Source organism: Centropristis striata, chromosome 21, assembly GCF_030273125.1.
Source record: "Centropristis striata isolate RG_2023a ecotype Rhode Island chromosome 21, C.striata_1.0, whole genome shotgun sequence".
In the NCBI taxonomy this organism is placed as follows: Eukaryota; Metazoa; Chordata; class Actinopteri; order Perciformes; family Serranidae; genus Centropristis; species Centropristis striata.
The window spans coordinates 16,866,027-16,884,309 of record NC_081537.1 but is presented as its reverse complement, the minus strand read 5'-3'; the positions used below and the strand labels follow the sequence as shown (position 1 = coordinate 16,884,309).

General features: G+C 38.2%; 1 protein-coding gene across 17 annotated transcripts in view; it reads left to right on the top strand.

The window, feature by feature from the left end:
• The window catches only part of LOC131959354 (calcium-activated potassium channel subunit alpha-1a), a 111,971-nt gene that overhangs the window by 8,349 nt on the left and 85,339 nt on the right, over positions 1–18,283 (top strand). For all 17 annotated transcript variants that reach the window (XM_059324537.1, XM_059324538.1, XM_059324540.1 and 14 more), the window contains exon 2: positions 11,673–11,816. In XM_059324537.1, the coding sequence (XP_059180520.1) occupies positions 11,673–11,816 (144 nt within the window). The remainder of the gene's footprint in view (positions 1–11,672; positions 11,817–18,283) is intronic.

Below are 18,283 nucleotides of genomic sequence, written 5' to 3'. Positions count from 1 at the left end.
CATTTAATTAATGCAAGACTAGTTGAGTATACAATGTTGGGTTTAATAATGTATGTATACATGTATGTGTTATTTCTTTAGATTTTTGTAATGGAAATCACACTTAATAACTGCTGGTAGGAGAAATATAGAGTCACTCTACTCATGGGCTGATTATGGGACTCTGGGGCCCCTGGGCACAGAAGCAACGTGGGCCCCACCACCTCTACAACATACGAGCATGACACACAGACTTTATCGTTGTTCTGCATCTCTGTGGTTGTTTTGAGTCTCTTTGTAGTAATTTTGTGTCTTTTTGTGGTTGTTTTGTCACCTATCATAGCTGCTGTGGGTCTCTTTTTGGTCCCTTTGTGTCTCTTTGCAGCAGTTAAAAAAAAAAAAAAAGTAGTTGTTTTGGTCTCTTTTTAGTAATATTATGTCTCTTTTAAGTCATTTTTCGTCTCTTTTAATTCATTTTGTGCCTTTTTTTAGTCATTAAGTGTCTCTTTGTTAAAATTTTGCACCTATTTTAAGTCATTTTGTGTTTCTTTTAAGTCATTTTGCGTCTCTTTTTAGTCATTTTGTCTCTCTTTAATCATTTTGTGTCTCTTTATTGTCACTTTGTGCCTTTTTTTGTCTTTTTGTGTCTCTTGGTAGTCATTTGTTTTTGCCTTACCAGTTATTTTGTGCCTGTTTTTAATCATTTTGTGTCTCTGTGGTCATTTTGTGCCCGTTTTTAATCATTTTGTGTCTCTTGGTAGTCATTTTGTGCCTTTTTCTAGTCATTTTGTGTCTCTTGGTGGTCATTTCGTGCCTTTTTTGTCATTTTGTTCATCTTTGTTGTCATTTTGCGTCTCTTTTAGTCATTTTGTGTCTCTTTGTGGTCATTTTCTGTTTCATTGTAGCTGTTCTTTGTCACTTTGTAGTTGTTTTTGTGTTATTGTGGTTGTTTTGCGTCTTTGTGGTCATTTTGCATCACTTTGTAGCTGTTTTTTTTACCCATTGTGGAAATTTTTGTGTCTCTTTGAGATTGTTTTACCCTATACCATAGTCATTCTGAGTATCTTTGTTTCTCTTTGCAGTCATTTTATGTTTCTTTGAAGTCCTGTTGAGTCTCTTCCTGATTGGTACTCGTCTCTTTGAGTAAATAAATGAAGGCTAGTGTACTCCTTGCCAAATAGGCCCATTCTGTAATACAGACATGGCTTGTAAAGATAGTTTTTAACCTTTTTTCTCACTTTTTTCAACTATTTTCAATAGTTTTTGATAATGCTCATTAACAGGTGATTTACACATTGAAAACTGATTCCACATACTGAGCTGAGTTTAGCTGCTCATTGGCGGTTTGTATTCATTTATATTAGATATTTAAAAAATAATTGTATTCATTCATTCAGTGACTCATTGATTGGAAGGACGCGGGTCTTTCTTCACACAGCTGAGGGGCCATAGATCAGCAATGAGATATTTCCGGAACTTTTTCCTTCTCTGAGAATGTATTGATTTATTATTAATGAGATTTATATTAATACATTTTTAAATAATTTATTCACTTTTGCAGAAATTGTGTCACGAACCACATGTTCTATTCTGGCTTAATGTACTTGCCGTTTGAGGAATGATCATGTTGGATCCTGAGAATAGACCGGCAATGTTGATCGATGACCTCTGGTGTCAGGAGGACTGGATTCAGGCGGGATAGTGAAACCTAAATTTGGAGGCTCAGACTATTGATCAAAGTGACAAAGAGGAGATGTGGGTGTAATGAGTAGATCTACTTTTCTTGTGTCTGCTGCTATTAAAAATGTATCCTGTCTATTTTTATTTCATTAAAATAAAGTCCAGTGGAAGATTGTTTAACTCCACTGATGTGTAGATAACTAAACATACAACTTTTATCAAAATAAACAACACTATGATTATAATGATTAACCTGCAGGTCAAAAACCCTCCATATTTACATTTAAGGTTATCTTCCTGCATGTGACCTTAAGATGAAATCAGACTCTTTTAAAGAATAATTGGACACAAGCATGTCATGAATCACAAATCATTCCTCTTTGAACTCTTACTGGCATTAAAAATATCACGGTCAATGTGTGTTTTCAGCATACATTTTTAGATGTGAGTCATTAAAGTGCTGCAGGATAACAGCATGATGCCAATTAAACCTACTTACCAGCTTCCCTCAACACAACCCGTGTCACTTTATTCGTTAAAACAGAAAAGTGCACCATGGGATAAATGCATCAGGTCAGATGTTTCATAGAGTCGTGTTGGAGGAAAAGTCAGAGAACACTTTGTATGAACTGTGGTGTTTTTGTTTTAGAAAGAAAACTATCTGGATCTGCGTCAGAGGCCCTCAGACCTTTGTTATGTCTCTTGGTGCCCTTTTTAGTCATTTAGCATCTCTTTTAAGTCATATTGCGTTTCTTCTTAATAGTTTTGTTTCTCATTGTGGTCATTTTGTGCCTTTTTTCTAGTCATTTTGTTTCTCTTTGTTACGAGATTAGTAGGTTTGCGAGGTTTGTTGTGTCAGTAAAGGGGCCTCTATTTGATCTTTTTTATTCTGTCCTATGCTGCAGACCTAACCTAGTCCGGACCAGTTTTTGTTCCGAGTTTCGCGTTGAAATCGTCTTGAACCTCCTTTCAGTGAAGCATCACTGTAGTCAGTTGTAGTTTTTCAAAAAATCTAGATGTAGTTACCTAGAAATTGCCTTCTTGTTCCAATAGTTTGGGAGGGAACTGTATATTATTTATTCACTTTAACTTAATTACTGAATATGTTTGTATTTTTTTATTTTTTATCTCTGGACATTCACCTAAGCTGTCTCTAAACTTCTATAAAATCACAGGTAGCATACATTAATAGATCCATAAATCATTAATCAGTAGGCTTCAAACCATCATGTTACCAAGTCCATTTTATACTGCTGGTAAATTACAGCTAATGAAACACCGCTTAGAAAATGTATTATTCGACTGGTACTTATCAGAGACAATATTCAATCAATAAAATTTCACATTCTTTTGGCCAAAAAGTAAAGTGATTTCCAAGTAGTGCTTTCCTTTTATAATGGGAAAGGGTCAGACCTTAATGCAGTTCTTGTGTATAACGTTTAAATCTGCTGCATCATCAGTTTCTGATTTGTGTAATATGCAGCTGTCACGTTAGAAATAAACTGTAGAACTATATGAAGTCATTAATTAACTTGTGGGCGTAACGTGATCAGGTTGTCCGACAGTTTAGTCAAAGGACTTCCCCACCCTCAGCTCTTTGGTTTTCCCTGTTTCCTTCATTAATTTATTCATGTTTCATGTTTCCTGTTTTATTTTAACTACTCTCCTCTCATTTCACTTCCTGCTCGTGTGTCTCCCTGATTAGTTTCACCTGTCTGTCATTATCCTTTCCTCCCTTGTGTGTTTAGTGTGTGTGTTGTTCTTTCTCAGTGCCAGTTTGTTTTTTCACTCTGTGTCAAGCTTTCCCGCAAGTTCACTTGTTTACTGTCCCTGGTTTTTCAACCTCTGCTAGTTTTTCTGACCTCATCTTCTCCCTGCCTCTGACTGATTACTTGAACCTCTTCTGGCTCTGAGTTGTGCTGTGGTTTCTCCAGTTGTAACATTAGGGACTCATCAACACATCTTTATCAAACTCCATCTGCCTCCAGACAAACAAGTCTCTCCCCATAGATCCTCACATAATTCAGAGAAGAAACACTTAGTCCATCATCTGAGAATAATGAAACATGTGTCCACTAAGCCCCATTAGTGTCTTGTTTCATTAAAGGGTTTATTTAACCAATTTGTAACCCACTGTTATAAATATAACACGCCTAAACGCTCAATTTGATATTGATTTTGTCTTCTATATTTCATAAAGTCAGCAGAGGGTAGGATACATAATTCAGCAGGGCTGCATATCAACACATGCTGAAACATTAATAAATAAGAAATCATTTGCACTAGTTCACTATAATATTCTCATAATATCCCTATAGCCATTTAGACCATGTATGATAGCAGGATAGCAGATATTGGCAGGAGGAGACCTGTCAATCATGCAGTTTTTTTGCATTCAGTATTAATGTGTTATTTTCTAAAATGCTATATTTGAATATTTCTGCATACTGGTGTCCCTAAACAGTTGGAATTGCATAAATTGTGTATGTCTGGAGAGCTGAGAGACTGGTGGATTCAAACGAGGCATTTTTTGCTCATTTCTGATGATGTACAGGTGCATCTCAATAAATTAGAATGTCATACAAAAGTTTATTTAAGTCAGTAATCCAATTCAAAAAGTGGAAATACCACATTATATAGATCCATTACACACAGAATGAAACATTTCATGTCTTAATTTATTTAATTTCTTCTAATTATAATGATTATGGCTTACATTTAATGAAGACCCAAAGTTCAGTGTCTCGAAAAAAATGTAATATTACAAAAGACCAATTTTAAAAAGTATGTTTAATATGGAAATGTTGGCCTCTGAAAAGTATGTCCATCTATATGACTCAATACTTGGTTGGGGCTGTTTGATTTGAACTACTGGAAATTGACTTTTCCATCATATTCTAATTTATTGAGATGCACCTGTAACTCATTGTAGTGAGACCATTTAAAAAAAAAAAAATTGACCTCATTGTATAAAATGACCTGTTGCAACCTCTAGGATAATCACAGCCTCATGGAACTTTTCAACCACAAACTAGAGACCTAGAGCATTCAGAAGATGGGTGGCTTTTCTGGATATATTGACAAATAAAGTGGCGGTTCTGAGCAACTTCCAAAACAGATTAAATTTGTCCCACAACCACAAAAAAATGCCATTCTTACAGAAATCCCCCCAAAAGTTGATACCAAATTACAGCATGGATTTTTTCTTTGGTGTTCCTCAGGGTCTTGCTGTCTACATGTGGTATTTTTAAGGTATTTTTGGCCATTTTTATTAATTTTCAAGAGGTCAAAAATGGTCTGATTTAGCACAACATCTGTGTGTCCAATGGTATCAACCCAAAAAATTGCCACAACAACTTACGAGACATAATTGAGCATGGGAATGGCCATCATAATCTTCAGTGATACTGTTCTAAACTCTAATGCACTCTAATCTTTCAAAATATGAATAAATGCCTACAAACATAATGTTTATTAAAGGTCTATGGCTATGGATTAATCTTAAGGTTCCCATTTTAGAGATGCTGCTGCTGATTTTGACATTTACCTGAGTTGTTTATTTATTAGACTAAAAGCTTGTGGATCGTAGCAGGAGGTCAGATTGTTTTGTTGGATGTCTATAACATTATGTTCCTTAACACTCATTGAACATCCTGCTGACTAGCAGGACACACAGCCTGTTCTTTTCCTTTTTAGCCTCTAACCCACAGTCTGATCCACTCACCCTGATCTTCTTAAGGGGATTCAAAAGTGAGATTTAACTTAAATTCCCCCAGAGACTCTGTTTCATGACATCTCTAATGAGATTTTTTTTTCTTTTCTCTTTATAAATGAGTAATGTAATCTTGGAGACTCTGGGCATTTGGTTCACGAAGTGTCTTTTTAACCGTTTTATTAAGACGCTATTCTCGAATAAGTGCAATTTTCAAATAATACTATAAAACAGCCGATACCTATTTCTTCTCATTTCTAAATTGCGGTTTCACGGAACTTTCCATCCCTGTGTCTCATTGGCTGCATTAGCTGCTAAGTGAGCTGGACATGTTATTATAGTGTTATCAGGTTAGTGCCGCAGGGCTCTGGACAGGCTGGAGGAAGTCTAACATGGTGTGCTGGTGGTCCTGCTTGTCTCTGACTAATGGCTCTGAACATGATTGAATTTCTAAGCACAGCCGGCTATTCTGTAATAATAATGGAGACGGTTGAAATGTGTGGTGTGTGGGTGGGTACCATTATAGAAGACCATGCTGAAACCATTTTTCTTTACCTTAAAAGGTGTAAAATACGTAAGTAGGCCAACAGTATAAAAATGGATACATAATTTTGTCTCCACTATATTGAACCTTTACTCCACTTTTATCTGATGGCACAGAACACACACTGAACTCATCAAGACTTGATGTTTTTGATTAATAAATTGTCATAATTAGTACAGAAGAATTTGTTGTAACCCTGAAAATGATCCAATATGGGGTCTTGATTGATAAATGTTGATTATATACATGATACTGCAAACATGACTATACTCTATATATACTTTAAGTGCAGTTTTAAATGTAGGATATCTATTTTTATATTTAAATGTCAAAGTATTAGTCCTTCCCATTGGTGCTATGTAACTAAGTATATTTACTCAAGTACTGTGATTAAGTACAATTTGGAGGTACTTGTACTTTACTTGGGTATTTCCCTTTTATATAAGTTTATACTTCTACTCCACTACATTTTGAGGCAAAAAGTGTACTTTTTACTCCACTACACTTAGCTGCCAGCTTTAGACACTTTTCAGGTTGAGATTTAACATGAAGAAATATATCAATTTAAAATGATTACACAGGTTTATAAATTGAACCACATGACGGTAGTTAAATTAGCCCTACCTTGACATCATTAATAAATGCATCATTATTAAAAAGCTAATAATGTATTTGGAATATATAAAACAATCTGAGAGGGGCCGTTTTGCATAGGGAATACTTTTACTTTAAGTATAAAAGTATACTTACTTTAATACTTAAATACTTTTTATTATATTTATTATATTAGTATAATTATAATACTTTAAGTACATTTTGATGCTGATACTTTTGTACTTTACTTAAGTAAAACATGAATGCAGGACTTTTACTCGTAGTGGAGTAATTCTGCAGTGTGGTATTAGTACTTTTAATTAAGGAAGGGATCTGAAAACTTCTTCCACCACTGGTCTTTCCTATTCTTGACACAAGTATTTCCTGAAATATCCTCTGTGCTATTGACCTCCACTTTTGTTCAGAAACTCCTAAAGCATAAGTAAAATCAGGTAAAAGACCATAAAAAGACCAAAACCTGCAATATACTACTTATCCTCCCATTACATTTTAAAAATATTTCTTGTTATTGTACAATCAACCTGCTATACTTTGTATGAATGACCAAACTAAAACTAAGATTGTATAAACTTTAATTTCTAAAAAGCCTCAGTAGTTTCCTAAAACAGTAGCCATTACCTAATTTCAACTGCGGATAAATAGATATTTGCTGCTCTGCTGAGGAAAATGATGTAATTGGAATCGACTTTTTATAATGAAGGTAGCATGTCACCAAGTGCAACAGTGGGTGACATGCTCCCTTCATTACGATGAGCATGGGTGCTGTAGTTTATTTTAAGTTGATCCCTTATACAGCACCCTGCTGCCATAAATACTCATTAGCGCACCAAATCTGCAGCTAAAAATAGTCCCAAACAAACACTCCATTTACTCCTGCCTCTGTAACATTTCCTAATACTATAGTGCCCAGCTGTTTTATGATAGAACCAATGGGATTTAGTAATATATAATACTATCAACCTGTACGCCAAGGATTTCAGTTATTCTTCCCTTGTTGTCTCATAACAAATGGGTGCCCTATAGTACCCCATGTTGCAGACCCTATTCATTCATTCATTCATTCCCTTATTTCAGTGATGCTGCACCCTCTCCAGCTTTACAAAGATTTATGGTGGAGTGGAAGCACAACACATGCTGCATGGTTGCATGCCAGGAGTTCTTCGAGACCGGCCACCCCATCCCGGGTACACGCAGCCCATGATGCATCTGTGGCATGTTGAAATCTTGAGGATTAACACCACAACAAAAAAGACTGTTGCAATAGTTTACACACTGCACACATGCTAATGGACAGAGGGCATTAAGAAGATGGGTGCCCTTTCTGGATATATCAGTTCTGAGCAACTTCCAGAACAGAAGTATTTGCCATACAACCACAAAAAATGCCATTCTTACAGAAATCTCCAAAAAACTTGATACCAATTCATAGCATTGATTTATTCTTTGGTGTTCCTCAGGGTCTTGCTGTCTAAATGTGGTCTTTTTGAGGTATTTTTGACCATTTATATCCTTTATCAAGATGTAAAAAATGGTCTAATTTAGCACGACATCTGTGTGGCCAATGATATCAACCCAAAAAATTGCTACAACTTACGAGACATAATTGAGCATGGGAGTGGCCATCATATACTTCAGTGATACTGTTCTAAATCAGACCCTATTCATTCCCTTATTTCAGTGGTGCTGCAGCCTCTCCAGCTTTACAAAGATTTATGATGGAGTGGAAGCACAACACATGCTGCATGCCCATGATGCATCTGTGGCATGTTGAGATCTTGAGCATTAACACCACAACAAAAAAGACGATGTTGCGATAGTTTACATGCTGCACACGTGCTAATGGAATCCATACAAACTGTAACTTTCAACTGAGAGCAGTTATTTTTCCCCCTCCAACTATGTAAAGTGCATCTGCTAATCCCACATGACGAGCAGAGCTGCAGGAGAAAGGCCTCAGAGAGAGTGATGTGTGACACTATTAAGGTAGAGGAGGAGTAGGATGTCACAGGGTAAAGAGTCTTAGTCGTGTTAGCCTTCAGGCTGTGGGGTGTTTCATCAGGGAGCACGGCTAACCTCTGCATCCTGTCTCGATTTCCTGCTCTGTGAATCATGCCAGTCCCAGCAGACAGACAGATAGACAGACAGACAAAAGGACAGACAGACAGGTGGAGAGACAGGCAGGCAGGCAGGCAGCCCACTCAGTGGAGCAGAAACACCAGGAGCTCAGTGGCTGCCATGGATACACTCCTGGAGTCTCTCTGCTGCTCTCACTCTGTATGTTTACTGTATGCATGTTTGCATGCATGTGTGTGGGCTTATTTTGGAACCCTTGAGCCTGGGCACTATAATAAGAAGTGTGCATTTATGTTTGTGAAGTGGTGCATTTTAGGTATCGAGCAGTTGTTCATATTTTGCTTTTGCACAGCTGTCAATCAATCACAAAAACGTAGGTGGTACTTTCTGTTATCAGTGTTTGGTTTTTGTTTGCATTTTACTGCTGTATGTTAACTTAAAGCTGATCTAATCAATCACTTTGAATTATTTTAGTGTCTTTCAGCTCCTTGTTTTGTTTTAGCAACATCTTTATCCAGAAGCAGCAGGGAAATATAAACATAATTGGCCATCAGAACTTTAAAGCTGCACTAATCAATATTTTAATATATGAAAATAGGCCTATGTGTAGTTTGTATAGTACAGTTACAATTCAATATATATTACAACAGGAAATGCAATCCTGGTATCTACTTTCCCAGTAAGCCTACTACAGCAGACAAAGTTAGCGATTAGCTGGTGAACATAGTAGATCTTTCATATAAACAACAATATTGCATTTACTGTTTCAGTGCAGAAGCTGAAAAAAAATCCCATAATTATTAGCTGTACTGCTGTTTTTAACTATTTGCTAATTGGTGTTTGTGTTGTTTCTTATCATTATTGATACACTTACACTTACATCACATACAAACATCACATTACACTCAAAATCTCTGACTCTTTGGACTCACAGCTTCTGCACTCCTGGACATCACTAACAGAATTTAACAAAGAAACCAACCTTGACTAGAGCACTACTACCATGTGGTTCTCCCTGTTGGCTACTATCTTTATTGGTGTCCATGCAGCTTGGTGTACACAAATTTGTTGAGAAAGTCGGCAAATATAAATATTTATCTTATAAAAAACTGCTACTGCACAATTCTTTTCCTATGAGGGCGGATTTTCCTAAGAATGATCCAGCCGAACAGGAAAAAGGCTCTTGTGTAAAGGCCTTAAGCATTTATGTGCAAACGACTATTGTGTTTGTAGCTAGGGATACACAGATAACAATACTGATATGGGATAATGAGAATATATGACTTGAATTGCTGGAATGGGGCCAATCTATTCAGACCAATTCTATGTTTATACTACAAACATTATACTGGAATTCAAGTTTGGATCAGTTCTGCATTTAAAATATTACCGTCTGAATTGTAATTCTTGTTCTTTTTGCTTGTGCGCAATTTACTGTAATAATAAATAATAATTCAGTACATACAGTGGCAAGAAAATTGTGTGGCTAGTTTTCTGCATTCATTTAGTATAAAATGTAATCTGATCTACATCTAAGTCCCAAGTATAGACAAACACAATGTGCTTAACCTAATACCACACAAACAATTCTCATATTTCATGTTTTTATTAAACACATCCATTAAACATTCATAGTGCTGTGGAAAAAGTAAGTGAGCCCTTTGATTTAATAACTGGTCGAAAATCCTTTGGCAGCAATAATCTACTTTTTTTCCTGTTAATTTCAAAGGTTTCAGAAAGTCAGATCTGCTGGTCCGCGAGTCCCTTATCGTTGCTATTAGTGACCAGGGATGGAATGTAACTAAGTACATTTACTCAAGTACTGTACTTACTTCTGTACTTAAGGGTTGTCAGGACATAATACATATTCAATGAGTAAGGGTACAATTCACCCATTTTTCCCTCTTTTAGAACCCACCCCCCACCCCTATATATATATATATACAGTACAGGCCAAAAGTTTGGACACACCTTCTTAATCTTCTTCTTATTCAATGCGTTTCCTTTATTTTCATGACTATTGACATTTAAATTCATCAAAACTATTAATGAACACATGTGGAATTATGTACTCAACAAAAAAGTGTGAAATAACTGAAAACATGTCTTATATTCTAGTAAGCAAAGGGTGGCTACTTTGAGGAATCTAAAATACAAGACATGTTTTCAGTTATTTCACACTTTTTTTGTTAAGTACATAATTCCATATGTGTTCATTCATAGTTTTGATGCCTTCAGTGAGAATCTACAATGTAAATAGTCATGAAAATTAAGAAAAACGCATTGAATGAGAAGGTGTGTGTCCAAACTTTTGGCCTGTACTGTATATATCCACACACATAAAACCAAACAAAACAAATAATAATAAATAAATAAATATAATAAAATGGGACATTTAGAGGAGATACACAGAATGCTTGGAAAAAACAAACAAAAAATAGCTATAACAATTTGTGTATGTTGTGCCTAGAGTTTGACCACCAAATCAGTATACCAAAAACAATTACTCGCCATTTAAAAGTTACATCAATTTATCCTAATTAGAACCATCTATGTTAATCATCTAACGATGAAATGGACTAAATTAGGGAAAGAATGGGATTCCAAGTTTTATAAAAGTTGTCAGTAACTGGTTTACTCTCACAGTTCCCCATGTGCTGACTGAACTTGGGAAGTCAGCCTTTTGTTTTAATGCCCCCACGACCTGGAATAATCTTCAGCTTACGCTGAGGATCAATACGGCCATAACATTTTTTCAATTTCGTAGCTTGATTATGGACTTTCCTGCAAAAAGTTGCAGGAAAGTCCATAATTTTTTATTTTTTTTAGCTTCGGTCATTTTAAATAGCATTTTTGCTTATTTATTTACCTTGTCTGTTATCTGTATTTTGAATTTGTATTTCTGTACTTTGTAAATGTACTCGTCGTCATTGTAAATGAGGGAAACCTCAGTGCCTTACGAGTTTAAATAGTGTGTGTAACGTGAAAAAGACAACAAACTAAAATTAATTGTTGACTGTCCAAATGTCAGTTTTTTAACGTTTGCTTTCTGCATCTTTTTCCTTGTAGGAGGTCCATCGGATCACCACAGGCGATGGCATCAAGCGCACGGACAAGGACGACCCGGCAGCCAGTGAGGTGGGCTGGATGACCTCGGTCAAAGACTGGGCCGGAGTCATGATATCGGCTCAGACATTGACAGGAAGAGTCCTGGTGAGTTCACACTCAGTCATCATTTTGGCTTAATCCTTGATTGACATCTCGCGCTACTTCAGCCTACGTGTAGCAGGCCGTCGGTTAAGACGTCAGTGAGATGAAGCGTGACAGCCGATCATGATCACCCCCCAACTTCCTCATGACAGCTCAGCACTCGGCTTCAACTCCCTCATAGTATATATCTTCTTGTGAAAAATGTTTTGTTATTATAGGACGGGCAGGATACCTTGCTGAGCAGGACCTCGCAGCTGACAAGCCACAAATCGTGCACGCTTGAACGTTCCTTGAATTTATTTCTGCTTGTCTGACGCATAAATATACGTTTTTGAAGTGCATATCTTGGTAGCTTATCTCTCAGACAGGGGAGGCAGACACATCAAAACAAGCCAGGGCAGAAAAGAGGAGAGATTTAAAGAGTGAATTAAGGTCATACACCCCATAATGCCCTCAGACAGCAGAGAGAAAAAGGATCCAGAAGGACGGAGGGAGGGAGGGACATGTACAGTTTACCAATTGCATCTGGTCAGCTGAAGTGGTTGCCATAGCACCCGGTGTGTCTGTTGACAGTGTCATGTGGAGTACACGTGTTATGAGATACTTAACAGATCCTTACTTTGCTCTGGAGTCGACGGCGTCTAGTCGATGACAGTTTCTGCTTCTGATGGAGATTTTTATTTTACAGCAGTGTTTGAAGATTTGGATGTAAGTGCTTTGCAATGCAAAGAGTAGAACTGAGGAGTGATGAAATGAAATGGCATGAGTGGGTGCGCCATGCCAAGACTTGCCGCAGTGCTCGGGGCTGATCCCACTTTTCACCCACCCCACTAAATGTGGTGCAGCATCTCCAGTTGGCTCAGGATGTGGAGGTTGTTAATCATGAATGCTGGGTGGGCAGCCACACTCAAGCGTAGTGGTTTGATGTGGAATATTAACAAACCACTTAGTTCATGTTTGTGGAAAAAAAAAGTGGGGGGGGAAACATCTACACATAGTGATAAGAAGACCGGTTCTTTTGAGTGTCCCTGTATGTGTCATTCATCCATGACTAGCAAACAGCCTCATTTTAGTTCACCTACACCCACACGCCCCCTCCTGCTGGAGAGTTGAGTACGTTATGTTCCACAAGCTCAATTAGCTTTTTCAGTCTAATAAATGAGCAACTCTGTTACATTCCACAATCATTTAAAGACTAAAAACTAAAATAGCTGTCAATTTTGACTCGGTGTGTCTCAGCGTCTGTACATCTCACTGTGGGTTTGTACTCGTTAACAACTTGTTTTGGCTCAGTGGGTGTGCTTTGTGCTGCTGGGTTAGCATGACACAACGACTTGTTCCTGGAGGTGCAGGCCGACAACTCATTGCCAACTTGTCACAGAGGCCCTGTTCAGACCTGACAATGACATCACACACAAGTCACAAGTGGACAGCTTTAAGTACAGGTGTGAAAAATGCAATTGAGGACGCGTTTGAGATACGCTCGCTCAGACAGAGACCACGTATAATTGTGTCTTGGGCGATCTGATCCCAAGTAGTCAGCGCTAAATACAAGTGTATGAATCCCCAAGACACATTGTGATCGGATCACTCAAACCACTTGCCGAGGTGGTCTAGGACACATTTGACCACATATATTTTGTAGGAGGACGTAACAGGAAAATACGTCATCAATGCAGCTGTGTGGTGGTTGTTTTGATGACAAAGCGCCAACAGTAGAATACAGTGGGTAGAATACAGTGGTCTGCTAGTTTCAAATTATTTATTCCCACTAATGTAATTAATTAATTAATTAAAAGGCTATACATGTAAATCAGTTTATCCAACATCTTCTTAGCTAGTCCGAGAAACACAGTTGAAATCGAGCGACTTGAGTTGTTGTTGTTGTTGTTGTTGTTGTTATCTGACATCTAAGGCCCCGTTCACACGAGGACGGTCTCAACAGAAGACGCAAATGTGGCGTCGCGTCTTCACTTTTTATTCCTCGTTTTGACGAGCATTTTCGGGAGGAAATCTGCGTGCATACGGTGACGCAAAAGTGTGTGAAATTCGATTGTATGCATGCCAGGCACCATCACTTAAAGCCATAAGAGCATCTTTGGGCATGCAGAAGTTTTCACGCCACACATTTTCATCAGCTTCTCCTTCCACAAAGTTCTCCACCATCACTAGATCTCCCAGGTCTCGTCCACAGCTGTCTGGCTCGCCTCCGACAAATTGCTGCATCCAAAATGTGATAGAGGTTTTTACAGATCCTTCTCTGTTCACTAATACTATCTGTACAGATCCTGTACATTTGGTGGAAAGACTCCTGTAAGTTTACTAGAGCTGCCAGAGCAGCTTGAAGGTCCGATGCATGGAAATAATCCCACGTTTGTTTATTTTCCTTTACTGGAGCATGTATGTGACATAAACACATACGTGACGTGAGCAGATCTGAGCAGAGTTTTGCGTCTTGGCAGTGTAGACTGACACGCTACGGTGGAGCGTATTTAACTTTTCCACTTTGGAAGGTGGTTTCAGATTTTTGCGTCTTTAAGCCCCCAAAACGCCGTCACCGTGTAAACGAAAGGCACTTCCGATAAAATATTTTGTCGTTTTTACCCGCGAGCGTCCTCGTGCGAACGGGGCCTAAATGTGTGGTGGGTCATTTGACCTAGCAGAAGTTGCGAAAGTAACAAAATATGAACACAAGTGGTCAGCTGGACACCCTTGGAGATCATTTGATACACACAGGTGTAAAGGGTGTTGTGTCTCATCTGTCCACTTGAGATCTGTTCGCCCAAGATGCTGATTATAAACAGGGTGAAAGTGGTTTCCTCATGTAAATAGAGGATCTGCTGGGATGGGATGTATTTCGGTACCTGCTGCTGCTGTATTTTTATGTCACAGAAACCACTGAGAGTGAATCTTTGTGTATTTTAGATGTTATTATCATACTGTTGGTCATTTGTGGGTGTTTGTCCCATTTCCTGCACTGATCTGAACTCATCTCGAGCTCTCTGAAGCTCTGCAAAGGCGGTGGCCACATAGGTCTCAGGAGATCTTGTATTTTAAGGTTTATAAAGTTCATGAATATGTAAGATATCACTTACATTCCGGTTATGTTATGTAGCAACATTTGCTGTATTGTTCTCTACGTGTTTGTTTTCTTAAAGAGCGGGGAAGTGATCCAATCACACGTCACTCAAGACGCAAGTGGAGACACATAATGCCAGATGTGAACAGAGCTGTCCACCTGCATTTAGATCCAAGATGCATGTTCATAGGTTTCAACAGGGCCATACGAATGCTTGGTCAGAACCAGCCAGTAGTGGGTGTGTGCTCATGCACAAATTTTCTCCAGCTCAGGGTGTGTGCACTGAACGACTCACGCTCAACAAGAGTCTGGAGCAGCAGCTTTTGGATGATACCTGGCTCTCATGCACCATACAGAAACAGGATATTGAATTCACTCCTTGTGAATCAAGTTAATCCCTTCGTCGTGCAAAAAGAATGATTCGTTTGCTACTGACATTGCTGGAAAGATAAGAAAGGAAAACCATCGAATCTGGCTCTAGTTGTTGTGAACAAAAAAATATTTATTTAAAAAGTCTTTCACTGTGACAAACACTTCATGTCAAGTGCCTTAGTCATAAAATGTGCACCATGTTTGTGTGAAAATGTTGCTGCTTTCGGTGTACGTTGTCATTTAAAATCCAGCGAAGTGAAACATTTGTTGTTGTTGTTTTGAGATGATGTGTGTAGCCGTAAGCTTCTGCAGGGAGGTGATTAATACCAGGAACGGAATAAAACCCCTTTTTTTGCTCCAAGGTCAGTCTAAAAACAGCACATTTTCTTCATCTTCCTCCAAATGTCATGTGAAACTCTGATGACTCAGGCTGAACTCAGGTCGTCCCCACGGCAGCTTCTATCAGTTTGTCCTGAGCACAGACGCAAGTGATGGTTAATGGTGACAGCAACATATTGCTAACAGAAGCGTGACATCCTGTGTTTCCTTGTTTTTCACTTTAAACCACCAACGCTCTTCTCAGTTTATGTGTGTGTGTGTGCAGCTTAAGTGCCCTGTCTCAATGATGGCTTGACACACAACTGTTTAGCAAGTGCTCGTCTGTAACCATGGCAACTGCTGCTTACCTAAACACGGCAGATGTGTGTTTTCTATGTCAGCCTGTTTAGGGGGGGGCACATTTAAAGCCTATTTCCAGGCCATCTGAGAGGGAATTTTACTGGAGTAAGAGTATGGGTAGGCTTAAGTGAAAGGCAGAGTGTGTTTCTACGCGTACGTGTACGTGTGTGTGTGTGTGTGTGTGTGAGTGTTTCTTATTTTATGCATCTAGCTGTGTTTGCCGAGCTGCTATTCCCACATCTTCACCCACGTTGTTGTTCTCTTTAAAAACATAGATTTTGCAAGCAGCCTATTTGCTGTTGAAATATTCTGAAACAGCTCTGACTCCAGGATATTAATGTTTACCTGTTTTATACTATAGCTCTTATTAATAAAGCCCGGGAGAGGCTGAATCGATTGTTTTTTTTTTTAACTTTACCTCTCCATATTCAGGGAGGAGCAAATTATTTGCATGTGAATCCAAGTGAATAGCATGTCTTGTAATGAATCTTAGTCTAGATGTGCATGAAGTGAAGGAGTGAATAAATCTTAACCCTAAAAGACAATTGAGACATTGATTATGCAAAAGGACGCTCGACTGCAGGGTGCCTGCAGTATTTTGCAATTTTGATGCAGGTTATGAATCTGTCAAGCAGACAGTGGTTGATGTCCCTGCAGACTCAATTACTTATAAAGCTCGTCTCTTCAGAATCGTTGTTATAGAAGTAAGTAAGAAAAGGAATATAATTCAGACAAAAAAGCAAACACAAAAACAAGGACACAACTGCTTACTTAAAAGTCTCTTCAAAATCAAAAACACATGTTTTTCCTTTTCCTTATCTAGATTGTTTTGGTGGTGAGTTACCATGGCCGTCTGATAAAGGAATAGCTTGATACTGCTTGTTCACATGAGCTGGTTCACATTACAGCTCAGTCGCCATTAATGTTTACATCCTGCAGTGTGACGAGCATTAGCTTGTTGTCCTTTAATGTCCATTATTAAGGCATACTTCCTGCTGCGTTATTGGTGGGTGCAGTTAGGTAAAAGGGAAATAGGAGGAAAAAAAGGGATAATGTCTGTGGATTATATTGAGTAACTGGGTTATGATTTTTGGAAAGAGACATTGTTGTCTCAGATGTTAAATAGCACTACAGGCAAGGCAAGTCAAGTTTATTTTTATAGCACTTTTCAACAACAGGGTAGTTCTAAGTGCTTTACACAAAACATTATAAGCATTAGAAAGAGACCTATATAAAATGACATTCAAATATGAAAATGTAAGACTGAAAACGAGCAGATAAAATATTTGGGAAATAATATAAAAGTACATTCAAATATAAAATTTTGAAAATTGAAAACTAGCTGATAAAAATATTAAAAAAAAAAATCAAACATCAAAGGGATAAAAGTTACACTGCAGTATTACTGAAAGGCAGTGGCAAACAGAAAAGTATTAAATCTCGATTTAAAAGAGTTGAGTTTCAGCAGACCTGCAGTTTTCTGGGAGTTTGTTCCAGATATGTGGTGCATAAAAACTGAAAAAAAGGTAAGAGGAAAATACATTGACTTTGGTGTGAACTGTCCCTTTAAAGATGCTTTTAAATGTGTGTAATGGTAAACATTTATAAAACCTCACATGTGATGACAAATATAAAAAACTCAACTACGTAGACTACTCATAAATCACATTTTCACTGAATGTGTCAATTCAATTAGCTCTAGAAACTCAGGCTGCGACAAAGGTTGAGGAGCTTGTTATTGTTTGAAGTACACGACCCAAGCGTCACTTTCTGATCTTGCCATCAGATAGCTTCTTCATTAGAGGGTTATGTGTTTGTCGCATGACATTAATTAGTCTGGCTTCTTATAATCTGGCATTTTAAATTTCGGGTATTATCCTCAACAATTGCAGCGTGACACGCCTCAACCAAACATGTTCCTCTCCGTGCACCGAGCTGTTTACCTCCGACTGTGTGTGTTGAGTGATAAACAGGTGCAGGCCGCCCTGTGGATGGCCCACAGGCCTGATGTTCATTTGCCCGGCTGGCTCCGTGTCTCAGCAGATTGTAAAAGATCAAACCTTGCCTTCAGGGCTATTTGATTAGCAGGGAGGACACTTCCCGATGACCTTTAAGTCTGTAAAGGTTTATCTGCTGGAGATCAGCGCTCCGCTCCTCGTGCACTAACATAAAAACAGCAAAGAAGAGGCCTTGTGTTTATTGTCTCATTTCAGATCAGCAGCATGCTCTATGTAAGAGCATGGTTTCCCCCAGATTGGGGACACGCAAGGATCCCATCTGTCACTTTATGCATTATTGCATTTCCCTTCCCCCCCCACCGGCCAGTTTTGGATCATACAAG